At 45.3% G+C, this 19,883-nt stretch overlaps 1 protein-coding gene across 1 annotated transcript in view; it reads right to left on the bottom strand.

Moving 5' to 3' along the window:
* The window catches only part of PTDSS1 (phosphatidylserine synthase 1), a 69,217-nt gene that overhangs the window by 47,183 nt on the left and 2,151 nt on the right, over positions 1–19,883 (bottom strand). Inside the window, exon 2 of the mRNA XM_055431591.2 lies at positions 7,682–7,773. Coding sequence (XP_055287566.1) covers positions 7,682–7,773 — 92 coding nt within the window. The remainder of the gene's footprint in view (positions 1–7,681; positions 7,774–19,883) is intronic.

The raw sequence follows: 19,883 nt of genomic DNA, 5'->3' as shown, positions 1-19,883 counted from the left end.
AAGCGTGGGGCAGGAGACAGAGAATGGGGGGAGATGATACCATTTGTTCCTTCTTTTAATTTAGGAGACAATGAACCTTTTGGATCGCCTTCATGCCTCAAGGAGATGTGATTCGCATTATCTAAGCTCAGAGAAATCAGATGAGGACAAATAGAAGGGAAAACTCGGAAAAATCAAGACATCCTAGAGATCTCACCCTCTTCAAAATACCCTGAAGAAGAGCTGAACGGTGTTCCTCTTGCAGACGAGGAGAGGACAAGAGGGCTAATTCTGTGAACTGCTTTCCTGACAGATTCATTACTTAAGTCACCATGGATCTGTTGAGAAGACCACCGTGTGCTGGGCAATGGGGGCCCAGGACAAGGCCGGGGGGGAACCGTAATGGAGGCCCTCCGAAGTTGGAAAGGCAGACAGAAGTCACCTGTTGAAAGAAACCGCACAGCTGGAGGTGCGGCGGGTCTCTAAATTTCAGTTATAATGACACTCCAATGACACAGTGGCACAGTTAAAGTCACACTTACACAGGAGGGACAGTTGCTCTAAGGAGGTGGAAGTGGCTTTCAAAATATTTTCTTCAAGGGAACCAGAAGAGAGAGAATGCGAGAGAAGGCGACAGGAAAGAAGCGTGTGTAGGTAACAGCTCCTGCCCCTCCCGGGTCTCCCTGCGGTCTCCATCCTTGTGCGTTTATCGGACGGAAGGAAGGAACTCTGGGACTCACCCCGTCACTCACTCCGTCGACTGTCAAATGAAAGAGTCTGCTTGAGTCTCCTCCACTCCTCCTCCAAGTAACCCAGCAGTAACTTCTAAGCTGATGGAGGCAATCCAGGTTCTCTTCCACTCTTCCAGTCAGTGGAGATCTACTGGAGATCTATGAATGTGCCTGGGGAGTTCTCTATCCTCTGTAAACGCCTGTCCTCAGGTCGGCCTGGGGCAGAGGTGGCATGGGGCCTAAGCCTAACCGAAGAGGAGGGAGGGCACGTGTGCTGCAGGGTTTCTAGAAAAGCCCTCTTCACTCTGCGATGCAGGGAAAGACAGGGCCTCCTCTGCTGGACACCATCCACAGCCGCACATTAGCAGGGCCGTAGCTGTCCCAAGGCCATGAGACAGGTAGAGCCCAGGTCTTCACATGTCACCGAGCTGCTCAATCAGCCAACCCTGAACCACTCTCTCTCAGAACCTCTCATGGATGCAAAAAAGCAAACGTTTTATTTATTCTTTAAGCCACTTTGAAAGAGGTCTCCTATTATTTGTGGGCAAAAGCATACCGACTATTATAGACCTTATGGGGAAAGTCAAGGGTCTGTCATCTGGACTCTGTTCCAAAAGAACCACAGGGCCCCCTCCTGTCAGAGCGGACCAGTCCTCGCACACAGAGAGCATACGTGAACTTGATCACACTCAAGAGACATATGGAGACCACCAAATGCAGGCTTATGCTTCAATGTTTAGGGCAACTTTTACTAGGTCAAGGAGAAATGCAAGTGAATCTGCCAAAACAGAGCCATTCTGGGAATGCCATCCACTGTGGGCACTTCCCCAAAGCTGCCTCTGGAGAAGGCAGACACTGGGCTCCGTTCCTCCCATTCATTCCAACACTTAATTCGAGAATTTGTGCCAAGGGTGGGGAGAGTGGAAGACAAGGTGGCGAGACTGGAATGGGAAGAGGCGTGCCCATCCCACTCGGAGAACCATCCACCCAGCGGAACGGCTCCCACAGAGGCTGGCGTCTGAATGCCAGCTGGGGGAGGGGGCCAGTCACATGCCTGGGGGACCCTGTCCCAGGGGGGTGGCCAGGTCCCCATCCCTATCAACTCCATGCCACCCCCTGATTCAAAAAAACAAAAAAAATTCAAGGACGGCACTCTTTAATGTGGAAACTTATGGTTTTACTGATCTGATGTAGAGTAACTGGCTCTTTAGAGAACAAGGCAGACAATAGTAGGCTCGCTCAGTACACGTGGCTGCGAGACAGTCCCTCTAAGCATAGCTTCCCTGACACCCTAACACTTCCTGCACAGAAGGCTGAAGGTCTCTGTCCTTTTTGTGGGCGAAGGGTCTGATCACCAGAGGAGAGAAGGCACAGCCTCCTCCCTGTGGACGCGGAGTCCAAGCACCCCAGACACAGGCCGGCTGAGGCCCTGAGGCTGCACTCCTGGGAGAAAAAAGAGCCAGAGATTGGCAGAGAGCAGGAGAAACAGAGAGAGACAGGAGACAGAGAGCAGGCACCTCACGATGGGCCTAGCGCGAGACCAGACCAGGCTCTGCTGAGTCCGGGACCGTGCAGGGCGGGCCCTGACCCCAGGCCGGCAGCAGCGGCTGAGGGTGGTCCAGGAGCGACTGGCCGGCCTTGGGATCAGCCGCAAACCAAGCAGGACTCTGCGGGTCCTCCCTGCATTGCGTGTTATCACACAGTCAGGGGAGCCAGGGAGAGCATGAAAACAAACAGCCTTTATCTTTCTAAAAGGGAAAACAAAAGCCCAGTCCCACCATGAGACTGAGCCAGTTATGGACATTGAAGATGACAGGTCTCCACGAGGGAAGAGAGGAGAACTCAGCAGAAATCATGTGAAATGTCACATCCGACAGATGCAATCCCCACCGTTCAGGGCTTTGGGGACCTTAAGAAAAGAACCACAGCCCCAGTGCCTGCTGGAGTCCCCCAGCAGGACAGGCTATAAAATCGCAGCTACGGAGGGCTGAGTCTGGGAATCCCTAAACTTTCAGTACGGCTCTTAGAATTAGCAAAGCCTAATTAAAAAAAAAAAAGCAGAAAAGAAACCTTCGAAGAAAAGGCAAGAATTAACACCCAGCCAAGGAAAACTGGAGGCTGGAAGAACAGACACATCTCAGGACTGATTAGTTTTTTGCACACATACTGTGTTCTCATTGACTGATGTAAAAAAAAAAAAAAGATGGTGGGGGACAAATGAGATAAGAAACAGGAAGAGAGGGTACAGACCAACAGTGGTCCTGGCATCAAATGATGGCTGGGAAGCAAGCCACTGACCTACACAGGACACAGCAGGCAGGGCTGAGGGGGTGACAGTGACCACCAGCTGAACAGTCACCTACTCACCTTCCCTCAGGGCTCAGGCAGCCGCCGGCCTTGTGTTGGTAGCAAACCCGAGATGCAGTTTACCGTCTACACTGGGCTATATTCTTAGGCCACCTTTGTTAAGACCAGGTTCCAGAGCTCAGGCAGACCACCACTGTGTAGAAAATGCTCAACGCCCCAAGTGGCCACTTAAGCTGCGCGGCAGCACAGCGCCCTTGAAAGAAAGGATGAGCTCCGTGAAGTCCAAGCTGTCCCTAAACCTAACATCTTGAGATGTTGTGTGCTGGGGTGTGCATGCGTGCTAAGTCGCTTCAGTCGTGTCTGACTCTTTGTGACCCTTTGGACTGCGGCCCACTAGGCTCCTCTGTCCATGGGGATTCTACAGGCAGGAATACTGATGTGGGTTGCTATGACCTCCTCCAGGGGATCTTCCCGACCCAGGGATCAAATCTGAGTCTCCTATGTCTCCTGCACTGGCAGGCAGGTTCTTTATCACTAATGCCATCTGCGAAGCCCTTGTGTGTTGAAATCAGGAGGAAAAAGAAAGTAAGACAAATAACTTGAAAAGCTGTTCAACACTGGGGATGCTTCCTAGAAAGTAAATGTCATAGCTGGGCCAATTCCCCTTCATTCCATGACCTCTCTGTATCTCGAACATCTTCTCTTCAGGCTGCAATCACTGTGTATTATAAGAACTTTCACCACCAAGGAAAGGCCAAATTATGTTTGGTCATTATCTGTGTAAGGTATGCAGGTGCTGTGGACGGAAGGTTTGTATCCCCCAAATCCACATGTTGAAATTCTACCCCTGAAGGTGAAGACGGTTGGACTGCCTGGATCCTACAGGGCCAAAGCACAGAGCTACTTGACTGTGAACATTTGCTATCCTTTAGACGTAGGAAGAAGGACCCCAGGGTGGCTCAGAGATCATCCGTCCACTTCCATGACAGGGCCATGGCGGGGACAGGAGCAGGACAGTCTCCGCCTTGGTTTCAAAGGGCAAGACTGATGCCCAGCAGAGCCGGGGAGAAAAGTCTGCTGGAGTCTCGTGGTTTCAACCCCGACTGGGCTAGCTGTGGGGGCAGACCACTGCCCCAGGGGGTCTAGATGGCAGAGCATCAAGTCCAGGAGGATTATTCTCAAACCCTGAGATCTCACAGTTTGCCTTCCTAAGTTTTGGCCTAGAATTTGCAACCCTTTCCTTCTTTCCAGTCTCTTCTTTGGTGAATAGCAATGTCTGCTCTGCGCCTGGCCAGTTCTTGTATTCTGCAAGCACAAAGTTTGCTTGGTTTCACAGGTTCACAGCTGCCACAGGATGAAATCTTCTGTGTAAGCCGCTCAGTCCATGGTATTCTATCACAGCAGCCTACACTAAGACACAGGTTTTCATATCTTGAGAGGTTTTCACTAAAAACATAAAAATAAAAATCTAAAAGCCTGAGAGGTTGAAGAACTAAACTCAGCTGCCAAATAACTTGGTCATCTAGAGTAATCCACTCCCCGAAGGATTCAGAATCATGGTTTTATTGTTGGATTATTACGCTACCAGCAGAACCCACAAAATTACAGAACAGCGAATTCCTTGGTGGTGAGGGGCTAAGATTCCGCAGTTCCAATGCCGAGGGCCCAGGTTCAGTCTCTGGTCGGGGAACTAGATTCCCACAAGTCAAAACTAAGAGTTTGAAAGGTGCAACTAAAAATGCTGCAAGCCACAACTAAGACCCAGTACAGACAAATAAATATTAAAAACAAAAAAGAAAGAAAAATGCTCATTAAAAAAAACAATAATACAGAACAAAATTCCACTGCCAACATTTTGGAAAACCTGAAAGACTTGCCATGTATAACACAGCAAGTCCCCTACATACGGACCTTCAAGCTGTAAGCATTCAAGGATGTGAACGTGCATTTGCGCGTCTAATCACATAAGTCAGTTCACGTGTCTGGTGTACCCCCTCATGCGCACGCATCCTCTACAAGCAGCTGTGCTGTCGTGTACTTCACAGTATAGTACTCTATAGAGTGGGCTTCCCTCATAGCTCAGTTGGTAAAGAATCCGCCTGCAATGCAGAAGACCCCGGTTCAATTCCTGAGTGGGGAAGATCCGCTGCAGAAGGGATAGGCTACCCACTCCAGTATCCTTGGGCTACCCTTGTGGCTCAGGTGGTAAAGAATCACCGCAACATGGGAGACCCCAGTTCGATCCCTGGGTTGGGAAGATCCCCTGGAGAAGGGAAAGGCTACCCACTCCAGTCTTCTGGCCTGGAGAATGCCATGGACTGTATAGTCCATGGGGTCACAAAGAGTCAGACACGACTGAGCAATTTTCACTTTCACTTTTCTTTCACTCTCACTGTATAGAGTACAGTGGTACAGTATCTTTATTTCAAGCCCGAGGTGTCGAGAAGCAAGTGTGAAAGCAGCCATGATATAGCTGGTGTGACTGTACTTTTCAGGCTTTCTGGGTGGCTCAGATGGTAAAGAATTTGCCTATAATGCAGGAAAACCAGGTTCAATACCTGGGTCAGGAAGATCCCCTGGAAAAGGGCGTGGCAGCCCACTCCAGAATTCCTGCCTGGAGAATTCCATGGACAGAGGAGCCTGGAGAGCTATAGTCCATGGGATCGCAAAGGGTTGGACACAATTGAGCAACTAACACACTGTACTTTTCAAAGTACTATATACTCTGAGACTAACAATGCTTTATCATCTGGGTTTGTTTGTTTGTTTTAATGTTATTTGTGTGAAAAGTATTATAAATCTATTATAGTACTGTACTATATAACCGAATGTATTAGTTGGGTACCTAATGTTGAATTTATGAACAAACTGGACTTACGAATGCACTCTGGAACAGAACTCATTAGTATGCAGGGGACTTTCCTGAGTACTGTGATCTATAAGAAGGAAGTATTTGATCTTTGTCCCCTTTCTGGAACTGAGTTCTAAACTCCTGGAATTTCCTAAGTGGTAAGAGTCTTTTGTTACATTAATGAAGCAGCTCAGGAAGGAGGCCAGTGGAGCCAACAAGGTGATTAGAGATAGGAATCCTCAGTTACCTGCCCTGATCTCTGGGGATGAAGGAGAGGCTGGCGGGCAAATCAATTGCCAATGGCAAAGATTTAATCAGTCATTACAAAAGTAATTAAACTTCCATAGAAACCTAAAAGGATAGAGCTCAGAAAGCTTCTGGGTTGGTGAGCAAGTGGAGATTTGGTGGGAGAAAGCATGGAAGGGGCTCCTCCCTTCCCAGCAAGCATCCCTGCATCTGGCTGTTAATATTCTCAGTTATCTAGTGAGTAAACTGGTCTCCTGAGCTGTTCTAGCAAATTAATCAAACCCAAAAAGGAGGTCATGGGAACCTCTGATCTACAGTCATTTGGTCAGAAGCACAGGGGACACCCTGGACTTGTGACTGGCATCTCAGTGGAGGCAGGAGCAGCCTGGGGGGACTTAACCTGCGGAATCCAATCTATCCCCAGGCAGACAGTGTCAAATTGAGTAGAATGGCAATGGCAACCCAATCCAGTGTTCTTGCCTGGGGACTCCCAGGGACGGCGGAGCCTGGTGGGCTGCCGTCTGTGGGGTCGCACAGAGTCGGACACGACTGAAGCGACTTAGCAGCAGCAGCAGGACACCCAGCTGATGTTCAGCAATGCTCGGTGGTGGAGGGATACCACCCCTCCACACCCACACACACAACGGAATTATGTAGCTCCAGGTAGCATGGGTAACATCCATAATGAACTCCGTATATTACAGGTTATACTCTACTGAATAGATGGGAGGATGGAGAAGCAGCACATCTTAAATCATCCTATTTAAAACCTGAGCAGGGCCCATGGAGCACAACTCACAAAAAAAGACTGCAACAGTTACAAAATACCCTAAATGTTAAAGAAACAGGATACAAAAAGTGAATATTTAGAAAATCACCTGCAGAGAATAAGTAAAGAATATTCCAGGGAGGAAGTGCTGAAGCAGAATAAGAAAAAATAATGTAACTTGTTAGGGACCATTCAGGGGAAAGGGGTGGATCTTAAGTGTGGCAGAATACCAAATTAGTTTTTAAAAAAAGGCTTTTGCCTCGCTCCATAACACTGAAAGAGGAAAATTTCATAGTAATCATTTTTTTTTAACCTGATAATGAAAATTCATATCCCAGCAAAGTTTCCAGTTAAAGACAGCAAGTTATTTAAGTAATATCCATTAGAACACTGACCCCATCGTTAGCAAAAAGGAGTAGATGAGCAGTAACTGGGTATTTTACAACTTGGCTGATAATACCAAAAACAGTAACAAGAACAACGGTTGACATTCACTGAGGGCTTACATTTGTCAGTCACTGTTCAGAGTACTTTACGGTATTAATTCAGTTAACTCTTACTGCTGTACTTCTCTCCATTTCAGACAGAGATGTCTTCAAGAGGGACAGAGGAGACAGCGCTAGGAATGGTGGAATGAGCAGTCTGCCTCCAGAGCCTGTTCCCCTAGTCACCACGCAATATTCAGATTCTTTTTCTTATTCCACCTTCCAGTTTCATCTTCTAGATGACATGCATCTCAAAAATACCAACAAGGACACAATGCACAGGAGAAATGTGATAAAGCATTACATCACTTACCATTGGGGAAAGCTAACACACTGATGATAAGAAAGAAGAAAATTACAGAGAGGATGCCCCTCCAGATGTTGTCTTCTGGGACAGAGTCATCCCTGAAAACAGAAAAGGAACACTAAGTATTATTTTTGAATCTACAATCAGTCTAGAAGGAGTACAAGTTCCATGTTCTAAAAAACTGGGGATTGCTAACTTTATTTTGCTGAGCTAAGTCATTACATTCACTATTTACTATTCACTGTGGTATTTCCTAAAATAATACAGCTCTTATAGTAAAGTCCAGTTCTTATGATAAAGGCACTGTCAACCTTACATCCCAACACACATTCTACTCAGACAAGCATTTGAGAATCATCATTTGAGCTTCCCAAGTGGCTGAGTGGTAAAGAAACCACCTGCCAACGCAGGAGACACAGGAGACCCGTGTTCAATCCTTGGATCGGGAAGATCCCCTCGAGAAGGAAATGGCAACTTGCACCAGTATTCTTGCCTGGGAAATCCCATGGACAGAGAAGCCTGGTGGGCTACAGTCCACGGGGTCTCAGAGGGTCGGACACAACTGAGCAGACACACACACAAAGATGGCCTTCACTACAGAGGCTGTGGCGGAAAACTGTTCAGGAATCAGAAAGGAAGCATACGATTATGAAAGCTGCTCGTCCTGGAGCCCATGCTCCACAACAGGAGAAGCCACTGCAACGGGGAAACCCAAGCACCACTAGAGAGTGACCCTCGTTTGTCGCAGCTAGAGAAAAGCCCAGCAATGGAGACCCAGCACGGCCAAAAATAAATAAAACTCATTTCAAAAAATAAGGAGCAAGGACATGAGGCCATGAGATTATGCAGTCACTTGTCAAATATGGGCGGTTGGCTATCCAAGCGATGAACAAAAACGAGGCAGTGTAACGCCATCAGAAAGCACTAGTGAAAAACGTAAAGGAAAAATGAAGAGAAAACAAAAGACAAAATTTAAACTTGTATTTAAATTCCAAACATAAGAATTGGAAAGAAGGAGACAAGCTTCTCCGCCTGGTCATTTCTCATGTGTTAGGGTGCTGAGCTCCTCCATAACCCCAGTAAACTGAAATGATTACGTCTGTTGGTTTATATGTTACCTGTCTTCTCTGCAGAAAGTAAACTCCTAAAGGCAGGGAATTATTCACACCTGTATCCACAGAGCCTGGGGACACAGTAGGCCCTCAATACATTTCTGGACTGATTATTATGGAAGAAAATTTACTGTTTTACGATGAAGTAAAATTCCCCAAGGGCTTCCCTGGTGGTTCAGTTGTAAAGAATCCACCTGCCAACATAGGAGATACGGGTTCGATCCCTGGGCTGGAAAGCTCCCTGGAGAAGGAAATGACAACCCACTCCAGTATTCCTGCCTGGGAAATCCCACAGACAGAGGAGCCTGGTGGGCTACGGTACAGGGTTGCAAAAGAGTCCGACATGATTTAGCGACTAAACAACAAAAATCCCCGAAATGGAAATTTTCTTACCACTGAAAGAAAATTTAGGGTGTAACAGTTTACATTAATAAAGAAGATTCTGATAACATATCTAGGGCTCAGAGAAGCAAACAAAAGTAGGAAAACAGAAAAACAGCTGGAAGATTTTCTGAAGTATTGATAATTATCGAGAAGCTTGGGAGAGGGAAGTTCAGTGTTCCAGTTTAGAAAGAAGTAGGATAAGTAAGAGAAAATATAAGCAGAAACACAATGGAATGACATAGTTTAGAGATGTTGAAACTGGTAGCAATACATTTAAAAACGACAAAAGAACCTGGGTTTATCTGGAGGAGGACTGTTTATAGTGAAAGTTTTCAAAAGACAAATGTTAAGTTAAGATTGACTATTACTAAATGAAAAGGTCAAAAAAAGAGTCTTAGAAGAAAAGCAAGTTTGCATAGAAAAAAGATCTTGAGTATCAGCATACACACATGAAAAGGTATGGAATGAAGCAATTATTACCTCATTAAGGACTGAGTCCTGGGTGGTGGTTTAAAAGTGTTAACTTAGATTCCAACTCCTGTTTAGGCCATTAAGCTTCTGCACCCAATGAAATTATTTCCAGACTTATGACAAGACTGAACATAAGGTTCTGAAATAAGATGTCATTCAGGTCTTAAATGTTTCCTAGATCATCACACAGCTAAACAGCACTGAACTAATCCTGAACAAACAACACCTGGTGGCTAAACTCAGAAATCTGATTACAAAACCATTCTTTACAGTCGGATGGACTTCTTCCTGTAGCAAAGTGCAATCTTATTTTAATGGTCATCCTAACAATTACACATTTGTCCAGAGGTTATAAACACAACTTTAAAATGCCAGGCTGATCATCCTAGGGCACTTGCCATGCCCTTTGGTTTATGTAGGGAAGCCCCGTATCCAGCTCCCAGGAACATGAGCTTTTACTGCAGAATGGCTACACACAGCGGGGGTGGGGACACGTCCTCATTCAGACCAAGTCACACTACCGATACTGCTAGTGATCAACAGCCAGGGTAACAGGTCCTGTCTCTCAAGGATCTACTGTGTGTCAGGCACTGAACAGGCAGTTTCTAGACATTCTAATTGTCACAACCCATCTGCAAAATGGGCTGTTATCAACCACATCTTCAGATGAGGTAACAAAGGTCACAGAGGTTTAGTAACTTTCTCAAGATTGTGGAGTTAAGAAGTTGCAGAGCTAGCTTCAAAACCAGGCCTGCTAGACTCTGAAGATAATGATCTTTCCCCTTTGCCAAACTGCCTTATGACAACCTGTCATCCTAAATCCATCTGACTCATGGGAGATTCACAGGGATGGTATAAGAGAGGTGAACTGGGCATGCGATTGGTAAGTCACAAAATAAAAGCAAGGCTAAAATGAATACCTGTGGCCGAGGAAAACAAGATAGAGTCTCATAACTCATGCCTTATACCAAAATACATTCTAGATGATTCAAACTAAAACTAAAAACAAAATAAAATTCTAGAAAAAAAAAAATGATGGGAGAACTAAAAAAAAAAAAAAAACAACAACTATACACCCCCCAAAAAGACACCACAACCTCAGAGTAGGGAAGGCCTTTCTAAAGCATGATACAAATTCCAGAGGTCACAAAGGAGAAAGCTGACAAATGTGCATGACAAAGAAATCAGCAACAAAGTCCAAGGAAAAGTGAGATAAACTTGGAAAAAATATTTGCAACTCATATGAGGACAAAGGGTTAACTCACCTAATTACAAAGCTCTTCCCACCACATCAGTTAACATAAAGAATGACAAATGGACAGAGAACACCAAATGGAAAAGTGGACAAAGGATATGAAGAGGCAGTTCACTGAGTAGAAAAATCCAGCAGCTCTCAGGCAAGCAAAAAAAACGATGCTCAATCTCGTTCATGGTAAGATACAGGCATACTGGAACAACACAAAGAGACCACTTTTATCTACTTTATCCCTGATGGCTCAGATGGTAAAGAATCTTCCTGCAATTCAGGAGACCCCAGTTCAATCCCTGAGTCACAGAGATCCCCTAAAGAAGGGAATGGCAACCCACTCCAGTATTCCTGCCTGGAGAATCCCATGGACAGAGGAGCCTGGCGGGCTTTCAGTCCACGGGGACGCAAAGAGTCGAACACGACTGAGCGATTAACGTGACTCTTCCTTACCTTATGGAAAAAGGCAAAAATTTAATGACTGAGCTGGTGAGGAAATGCAGAAATAGATAAACAGGTATTTTCACACACTACCTTTATGGGGGGCCATTTGACAACACATTAATTTATAAATGCATATACTCTGTGACTCAGAAATTCCATGTATGAGAATATATCTCACAGATATACCCTCATTTATGCAAAAATGACATATGTACAAGGCTGCTCACCATAGCATTGTATGTTTTAGCAAAACAAGGAAACAACTAAATGCCCACCCAAAAGAGACGTTAAAAAATTATGGCTCTGGCTCACAAGCAAGTACTTGTTGCTGTTCAGATGCTCAGTAGTGTCTGACTCTTTGCGACCCCATGGACTGCACGTCAGGCTTCCCTGTCCATCACCAACTCCCGGAGCTTGCTCAAACTCATGTCCATAGAGTTGGTGATGCCATCCAACCATCTCACCCTCTGTCATCCCCTTCTCCTCCTGCCTTCAATCTTTCCCAGCATCAGGGTCTTTTCCAATGAGTCTGCTCTTTGTATCTAGTAGCCAAAGTATTGGAGCTTCAGCATCAGTCCTTCCAATGAATATTCAGGGATGATCTGCTTTTGGATGGACTGGCTGGATCTCCTTGCAGTCCAAGGAACTTGCAAGAGTCTTCTCCAACACCACAGTTCAAAAGCATCAATTCTTTGGTGCTCAAGCTTTCTTTATAGTCCAACTCTCACATCCATACATGACTACTGGAAAAACCATAGCTCTGACTAGACGGACCTTTGTCAGCAAAGTAGGTACCCATAAAAACAATGAAGATACTTTTAATTAACTGGTACAGAGTAATTTAAGAGATCATGAAGTAAACAAAGCAATTTGCAGAATGGGAGTATAGTAAGCAACTTTTTGTGCAGAAAGAAGAGCACGCATAGGTATTCGTAACTTGTAACTTGTGCTCTGAGCTCCACAGGGTGTCTGGGAATCCACCCAAGAAATGGTCACTCTGTTTTATCCAAAGAGAATAAATGAAGAGTTGGGGGAAGACTTCTCACCATACACCCAGTAGAATATCTTGGATTTTAAGCAATATAGATATATTACTTTCCAAAAAGTGGATTATACATCAACATTAAATTTGTAAGAACTTGAGATTGGCGATAAACAATGAAGCTGCAATTTTGTAAATTCTGAGCAATCTTACTAGAAAGATGGGGTCAAAGAATGGCCTAGTTTTGGGAGTTAAAAAAAGAAAAGAAAAAAAAAGGCCTATTAAATCTGAATGTAATAGCAGCGAGTCTGAAAAGTTGGCCATTTTATATTTGCCTAATTAGAAAAAAAAAAGTATCAAAGACAGACAGCAAGGTCTTTGGTAAAACTGAAAACATACAGGACAGGAAGATCACACTCCTGTGATCAAAGACCAAAGGGTAGGCCAGTGAGCTAAAGAAGAAATCTGAGTCAGATCAGACCAGGGGTCCCCACGAGGCCTTCCGAGTTTTCTGAGAGCAGAGAGGGCACCCGCATAGTGCCTATAAAAGCTGGGCGCGCAGAAAGAATGGAACAGGTGACTGAGGAGGCTGCCCACTGCCCACCGGCCTCCCCACTAGCTGACCGGGGCCACTCTGTGAGACCCTCAGCTCCCCGTCATCCAGAGACTTAACCACACGCCGAGGGATAAGGACATTTTCCATAGTTAATCATGAAAAGTGACTTGGTGGCAAAGCCTACAAAGATCACACTATGGATCCCAGAGGCCTTCCGTCAGAGGACGAGAAGCGTTTATCTTCTGACATCCATGGGGTCTGTGCCTCGCTCAGGCTAGTTAGTTAGCTCTCTTTATCTTCCTAACGCCCTTGAAGGGGGAAATGATCACAATTGGCATTTTACTGACCCCAAAAGCTAAGTGTTTTCCCCTTTAGGAGGCAGTCTGGTGCAGTGACAAGGAGGACAGGTTTGTGGCCAGACAGCCTGGGCCAGAATTCTGAATTCACGCTATCAGCCTGTGTGACCCCGGGCAAATTATCCAGCCTCTCTGTGCCTTGGTTTCCTGCCCATTAATATCAAAGGAGAGTAACAGTTCCATCTCACTGGGTTGCTTTGAGGATAAAATAACACACATGAGGGACTTAGAACCGTGTCTGGCACAGATGGCCTGTCAGTTATTAATTTGTAATTTCTGCCCACTCATTCCCTCGGCTAGCTGACACCTACCGTTGTGGACAAAGATGAACAGACATAGTCCTGACTCTTTGAGAGAATCACGATGAAAAGCATGGTAAGACACAAAAATTGAATAATTATCTCAGTATAACTTTGGCCTGAGAGAAAAGTTTTTAATTTGCTGGAACAGCCTCTGATTAACCCAACAAGACCCCCCCAAACCCAAAAAAACCACCTCAATCGTTCACACAAGATTGACCCCTGTTTGTGGAGTCGGTACCATCTCATCAGGCTTTGCCAGGGGGCAGTATGGTTCCCACTTCCCAGGGAAGCTTGTAATCTGCAGTCAGGGCTGCCAGAGCCCCATCTTGACTTTTCCTCGTCTCAGGATTCTTGCTCAAATAAGACATTTTGCTTTACGGCAACAAAAAATAAGAGGCCTTCAGACTTAGAACTGAGAGGCCGTAGCAGCGCCCTGACCTCTCTGCTAGGTCTTCTGAGGCTCCTAACAACAGGCACCTCGGTCTTGGAGCCGCTGAACTTTCCAAAGGCCTTTCCCAGCTGCCATTGGGTTGAACCGCTCCACAGTTCTCCGGGGGAGTATTATCATTACTTGGAGGATGAGGAAAATAAAGCTCTTGCTTTATCTTGCCCACAGTTACAACAAACAGAGGCAGAATGAAGTAGGTGCCAGGGCTTCTGGAATGCTGGCTGGAGGTCAAGATTGCTACACTGACCTGTATGATACAGAGGAGCTCAGGGAGGCAAAGTTCTTTTCCCCTTGCTCTGCTAAATTTAGGAGGTGTTCCAGCAGCACGCTAGGGTAGCCCTGACCATACGAAAACACCAAATGGACAGATGACAGGAAAATTGTCATTTAAGATCCCTTCTCACTCACCCGCAGCAGCTCCAGCGCCCAGCACAAGGCCTGGCACAGAGCAGGCCTTCTCAACGTGGTGGGTGCCAGAGAGTTCGAGGCCAGGGCGGAGCAGGTGCCTGACCCTGGGAACGTGAGGAGGAACCACGGCCCAGGCACAGAGGTCCCCTGCAGGTGACTCTCCTGCCTCAGTGCCAAGCTGCCAGGGGCTGAAACACCTCATGTCACCCTGTTTTAGTGCAGGTAACTACCCAGGAGAGAGGCTCCCCCAGTGACTCAGTCGTAAAAATCTGTCTGCGATGAAGGAGACATGGATTGAATCCCTGGGTCAGGAAGATCCCCTGGAGAAGGAAATGGCAACCCACTCCAGCATTCTTGCCTGGGAAATCCCATGGACAGAGGAGCCTGGCGGGCTACAGTTCATGAGGTCACAAAAGAGTCGGGCACGACTTAGTGATTAAACAGCAACTACCCAAGACAGAACCCGAAACGCAGGACAAGTGAAAGGATAGCCCTAACAACAAAGGTTTGAAAACAAAAAGTTTTGCCTTCGGATTTTTAAACTTGAACAGGTTACAGGCAGTGAGCAAAAAGACCAGGGAAAACAAGCAAACTTTCCACTCGTAGACAATCTTTAACCATGGCTGTCTCCCTGGGGCCAAGAAGGTAAGGAATCTTTAACCCTGACTCCTAAATGCAGAGCTGGTTGTCCCCTTTTCCCCTGCTATCTTCTCCTTTCCATCTCTTTAACAAGAATCTCTGAAACTGAGACACAAAGATAGGGTCATGTTCAGGAGGCGACGCTCTGCTAAGGATCTTCTCTCCCAATGGAAAACTCAGTCTCGAGTTACAAAGTGGACCAGTGTTAACTAACTTTGATATTAGCTTTGACGACCACATTCATTTCACTTCATAAAATGTTAAAGATTCTTTTCGAGAATTAGAGCTGAAATATCAACTGACAGAGAAGAGTGATAATTTTTGAAAGTTCATATTGTATAAATGATTTTTTATATTTGACTCATTTAGCATTTTACTGGGTGTGTATTCTGCGATGATTAAGATATCTGCCCTCAATAAATTAATATAAAAACAAATATTACAATAGGAGAGAGAGATACTAATAAAAGAAATTGGAAGTATAGTAATTCCCCTACCTACGAACCTTCAAGTTGTGAACGTCCAGAGATGTGAAATGTGCATTCCATCAACATCAGGCCTGAGTGAAACTGCAGCCTGACCTCCAATTGTGTTAGGTGGGTATCTTGGCGAATTCTGGACTTTCGAACAAACTGGACTTAGGAATGCATCCTTGGAGGAACCCATTAATATGTAGGAGACTTAACTGTACATAAACACGTCTTCCTCTGAGCTTCCAGGACCACCAAGAAAGGTGTCTGGGAGGGGACCATCGGGAGGGTTGCCAGGGATGCCATGGGCTTGTGGGTAGGCAAAAGGCCCTCTCAAGTCAGAAGGAGGTACCAGCCTGGCACCAGGTATGGGGCTGCCTGGGCCGGCAGCGTGTGCCATGTATGGTGGAGGCAGGTGTAAGGCTCTATAATGAAGGCCCTTAGGGGCCAGCCAGCAGGCACTCCCGACAGGTGATGGAGATCTAGGGAAAGACTGTAAGTGGGACGGACAGGATCATGATCTTGACTTTAAAAGGTCATGAGGAAAGCAGTGTGGAGGATGGTCTGAAGGGAAGGGCGGTCAAGGCCTGGGCATGTCTTATGCCAAAGAGCTGGGGTTTGAGAGCTAAAGCCTGGGCATGGGCAAAGGAGGACAGTTCTGAACGCTACTGAGGCCTGGCTGGACCTGGTGAAGATAAACTAGACGAACTCCAGGATGCCGGAGACCTGGGCTGGGCGGAATACAACCGCTGATCTACACTGAGTACAACCGAGAGCTAAGGAAGCAGTCCTTGCTGCCTGAACGAGTCCTGGGCTTTCAAGTTTGTTGACCCTAAAAAACCTGTGAACATCCCTATAGAAATCTGGGGCGAGAGGGATTCTATCACAAGACAAACTGTATTGTCATTGGTAACAGAACTATATACAAAGTGCTGAACACTAGGCAGCAGTACTACGCATGCAACGCTTCAAGGGAAGCATCGTCTAAACCAAACAGTTCTTTGTGTCACCCAGGTGTTTATTTACCCCAAAGAAATATACATTATATACATCACCTCGCTATATACATTACCCCAAAGAAATATGACACAAACAAATATATATATATATATATATATATATATCTATCTTTGGGGTATACACAAAGACCCCAAAGAAATATGACACATTTTCCCTTTTGAGAAATGAATAATCTTATTAAGGACATGCATGCATGCTAAGTCACTTCAGTCGTGTCCGACTCTGTGTGACCCCATAGACGGCAGCCCACCAGGCTCCCCCTTCCCTGGGATTCTCCAGGCAAGAACACTGGAGTGGGTTGCCATTTCCTTCTCCAATGTGTGAAAGTGGAAAGGGAAAAGTGAAAGTGAAGTCGCTCAGTCGTGTCTGACCCTTAGCGACCCCACGGACTGCAGCCTACCAGGCTCCTCCATCCATGGGATTTTCTAGGCAAGAGTACTGGAGTGGCTTGCCATTGCCTTCTCCGGATTAAGGACATAAAACACCAGAAATAAGGACAAGAAAGGATATAAAGAGGTGCTTATTTTAATCCAATTAAAAAAAACATGATTTACATAGGAAGTGAGGAAGAGAAATGTCAGGAGGGTTAACTGGGCCTCTTCAGAGGGGCCTAACACAGGGCACTCGTCCACCTCCAGGGCTGGCGTCACCCCAGCCACAGCTGCCGTGGACAATCACTTAACGTTGCTGGTGTCTGGCAACAAGGACAGCCAAGGCCTTCTCTTATTGGGGAAGAAAGAACACGCTGTACCTAAAGGAAATAGGCTCGAGACAACTGAATCAGCAGTATCAGGAGACAGTTTCTAATGGGAATTGATATGGCCTAAAGGGAAAAAACAGGGAAGGCTGGCAGGTCTCCAGGAGGGAAGAGACACAGAAGTTGGAACTAGGCCTCCCCAGTAAGATCGAGAAAAGCTGGCGCTCCAGAGCCACTAAGGGAAATGAAGTGAAAACCACTATCACAAAGAGTAGAAATCAATCCGTCAAAAGTCCGGCCACGTGCCTGCCCTCATCCGCCGCCTCAGGCCCACGTTAAGGGGGAAACTCAGCCCAGGTGAGTGGATGAGCCCTTCTGTACAGGAAGCTGCAGGAAGGCAATCTCTTCTGGGCAAGTGATGACTTTTGCTGGACAAGCGTCACTGGAGAGACTGATTTCACTATTTTACTGCCAGGCGCCTCTTGAGGAGAGAGCGACCTGTTACCAACGGGATCTAGTAAATTTTGGCATTTTCAAATCTAAAGCCCGAGCATCTGAAACTAGGGCTATTCAACCTGTCCAAGTTTACCAACCTATGAAAGGCGAGCTCAGAGCTTGAGACAAAGGTTCTCCTCGCCCCACGTTGGCTGAGTACACTTTTATAAGACGTATGCTGAGGCATTTGATTTCTAAAACTGGTTACCCTAAAATGTGGCAAAGTGAGCTTTTTCCAGTCTTAGGCGGCAGGATTCAATAGCATCTGGCTTTACTGTGAATGACAGTGATAGGGACTGGAGACTGACACACTATGATTCAACAGTGAGTTGGCCTAGTTGCCATCTAACAAAAGCACTACTGGACGAATACAAACTTGTCTTGGACTTCTGTGCAAGGCACCTAATCCTTGCAATCCTAAATTCTTGCTGTGTCTCTGCACCATGTGTCATGGCCCAGGTACTGTTTCATGCATACTGGTAATTTGACACCAGGAAAGTATTCTACCCCTGGCTGTCTTCAAATACTGGTTTTTGAAAAACAAACTTTAAGACATATTTTTAAAGTTTTACTGAAAGAACTGCACTGGACAGTCACCAACTCAAACCCTGTTATAAAATAAGGTTCTTACTGCAAAAGAGCACAAAATGATTAATCTTCATTTAAGAAATCATTACTTTCAATCTTTATGGAAGAAGACAGAGCGATCACTGTAACGTCTCAGTTTAAAGGGTCACAAATCACTACAAAAAATGAGTAAGACAGTAAGTACTAATTGCACTAATGGTGCTTATGATTTTATATAACATGAAACTTGTTCTGAAGTAGTTCTTTAATGTATGATTTCTGTCTCTGTGAAATTAGTGGGAAAAGTAAAATCATAATCAATTTTGGAAAAGACCATAGCCAATAGTTCAGATTATGCCTTTTCTATTACTTTTGACAAGCTGTTAAAATTCATACTCATTTGTTATACTTTCACTGCTCTAATTTATTGAATGCTTTGGCAGGACATGCTGTAAAAGGGAACTTCCAGAAGAATGTGACTTTCTATATTAGAAAAGAGGAAGAGAAATCTGTCCTGAAAGGGCCTAGAATAATAAAAGGTTGAAACCCACTGTTCATTCTTACTTCTTATTATTTAAAGTAAAATAGCATAATTACTTTTCTAATTTCCAAAGAAACTCCTGTAGTAACTCCACCCTTGCCAACCCACATGAGACAAAGTAAAACTGAAGTCAATGTGAAACAGGCATATATATGTTCTCCAGGCAAAGCACTGTCCGTTTTTCCAAAGCCTTTATTCTTTTTCTTAATTATAGAGCACACCACACCCTCACTCAATGAAAAATCTAATTTAGGAGGCAGCAGCACACAATGAAATGATGTAATAATAATAGTTAACATTTATTGAACACTTACCACTCATTACGCATTGAGTAAAGAACCTGCCTGACAATGCAGGAGACCTGAGTCATGGGTTCTATCCCTGAGTCGGGAAGATCCCCTGGAGCAGGCAATAGCAACCCACTCCAGTACTCTTGCCTGGAGAATCCCACGGACAGAGAAGACTGGCGGGCTACAGTCCATAGAGTCACCAAGAGCCAGACACAACAGAAGTGCCTTAGCACCCACAAGCTAAATACAGATTATCTAAAAAGATGAATTGAACACTTAAAACGAAATCCTATCAGGTATTACTAAATATTTTCACTTCATGTACTGATAAGCAATCAGGGGCTAAGCAATGTTAAGTGGCCACACAGACACAGATACTAGGTGGTAAAATCAAATGACATGACAAGTATTTGAGGATAACCATAACTGGGACAAGACTTCTCTCCAAAGCTTATTCTTGGTTGGATACTCTGAAAATATCTGTCCTTACTCCACAGCAGAGAATTAGCAGAATATTTTACCATAAAAGTAGCTGCTTCCCTCAATCATTAACAGTAATTGTTTCACATACTTTATGCCTTTAGATAGATTCACACAAATAGATCAACACTTACAAAATAAGAACCAAGAGTTAAATGGGCTGTGGAGAAAAGGAACAATGTGACGTAGGAGGACATTATCAGTTTTATGAAAATCTGAAAAAGTTGCATTGATTCTCAAGGGAGATACCATTGGCACTTGCATGGATACAGGTGTGTAGGTGCACAAGTGTGCCTGTGA

The sequence above is a fragment of the Moschus berezovskii genome, chromosome 16, assembly GCF_049115385.1.
Source record: "Moschus berezovskii isolate FMDL1 chromosome 16, NW_MosBer_1.0, whole genome shotgun sequence".
Classification (NCBI taxonomy): domain Eukaryota; kingdom Metazoa; phylum Chordata; class Mammalia; order Artiodactyla; family Moschidae; genus Moschus; species Moschus berezovskii.
The sequence above is the reverse complement of the archived record's forward strand: the minus strand, read 5'-3'. Positions and strand labels throughout refer to the sequence as shown.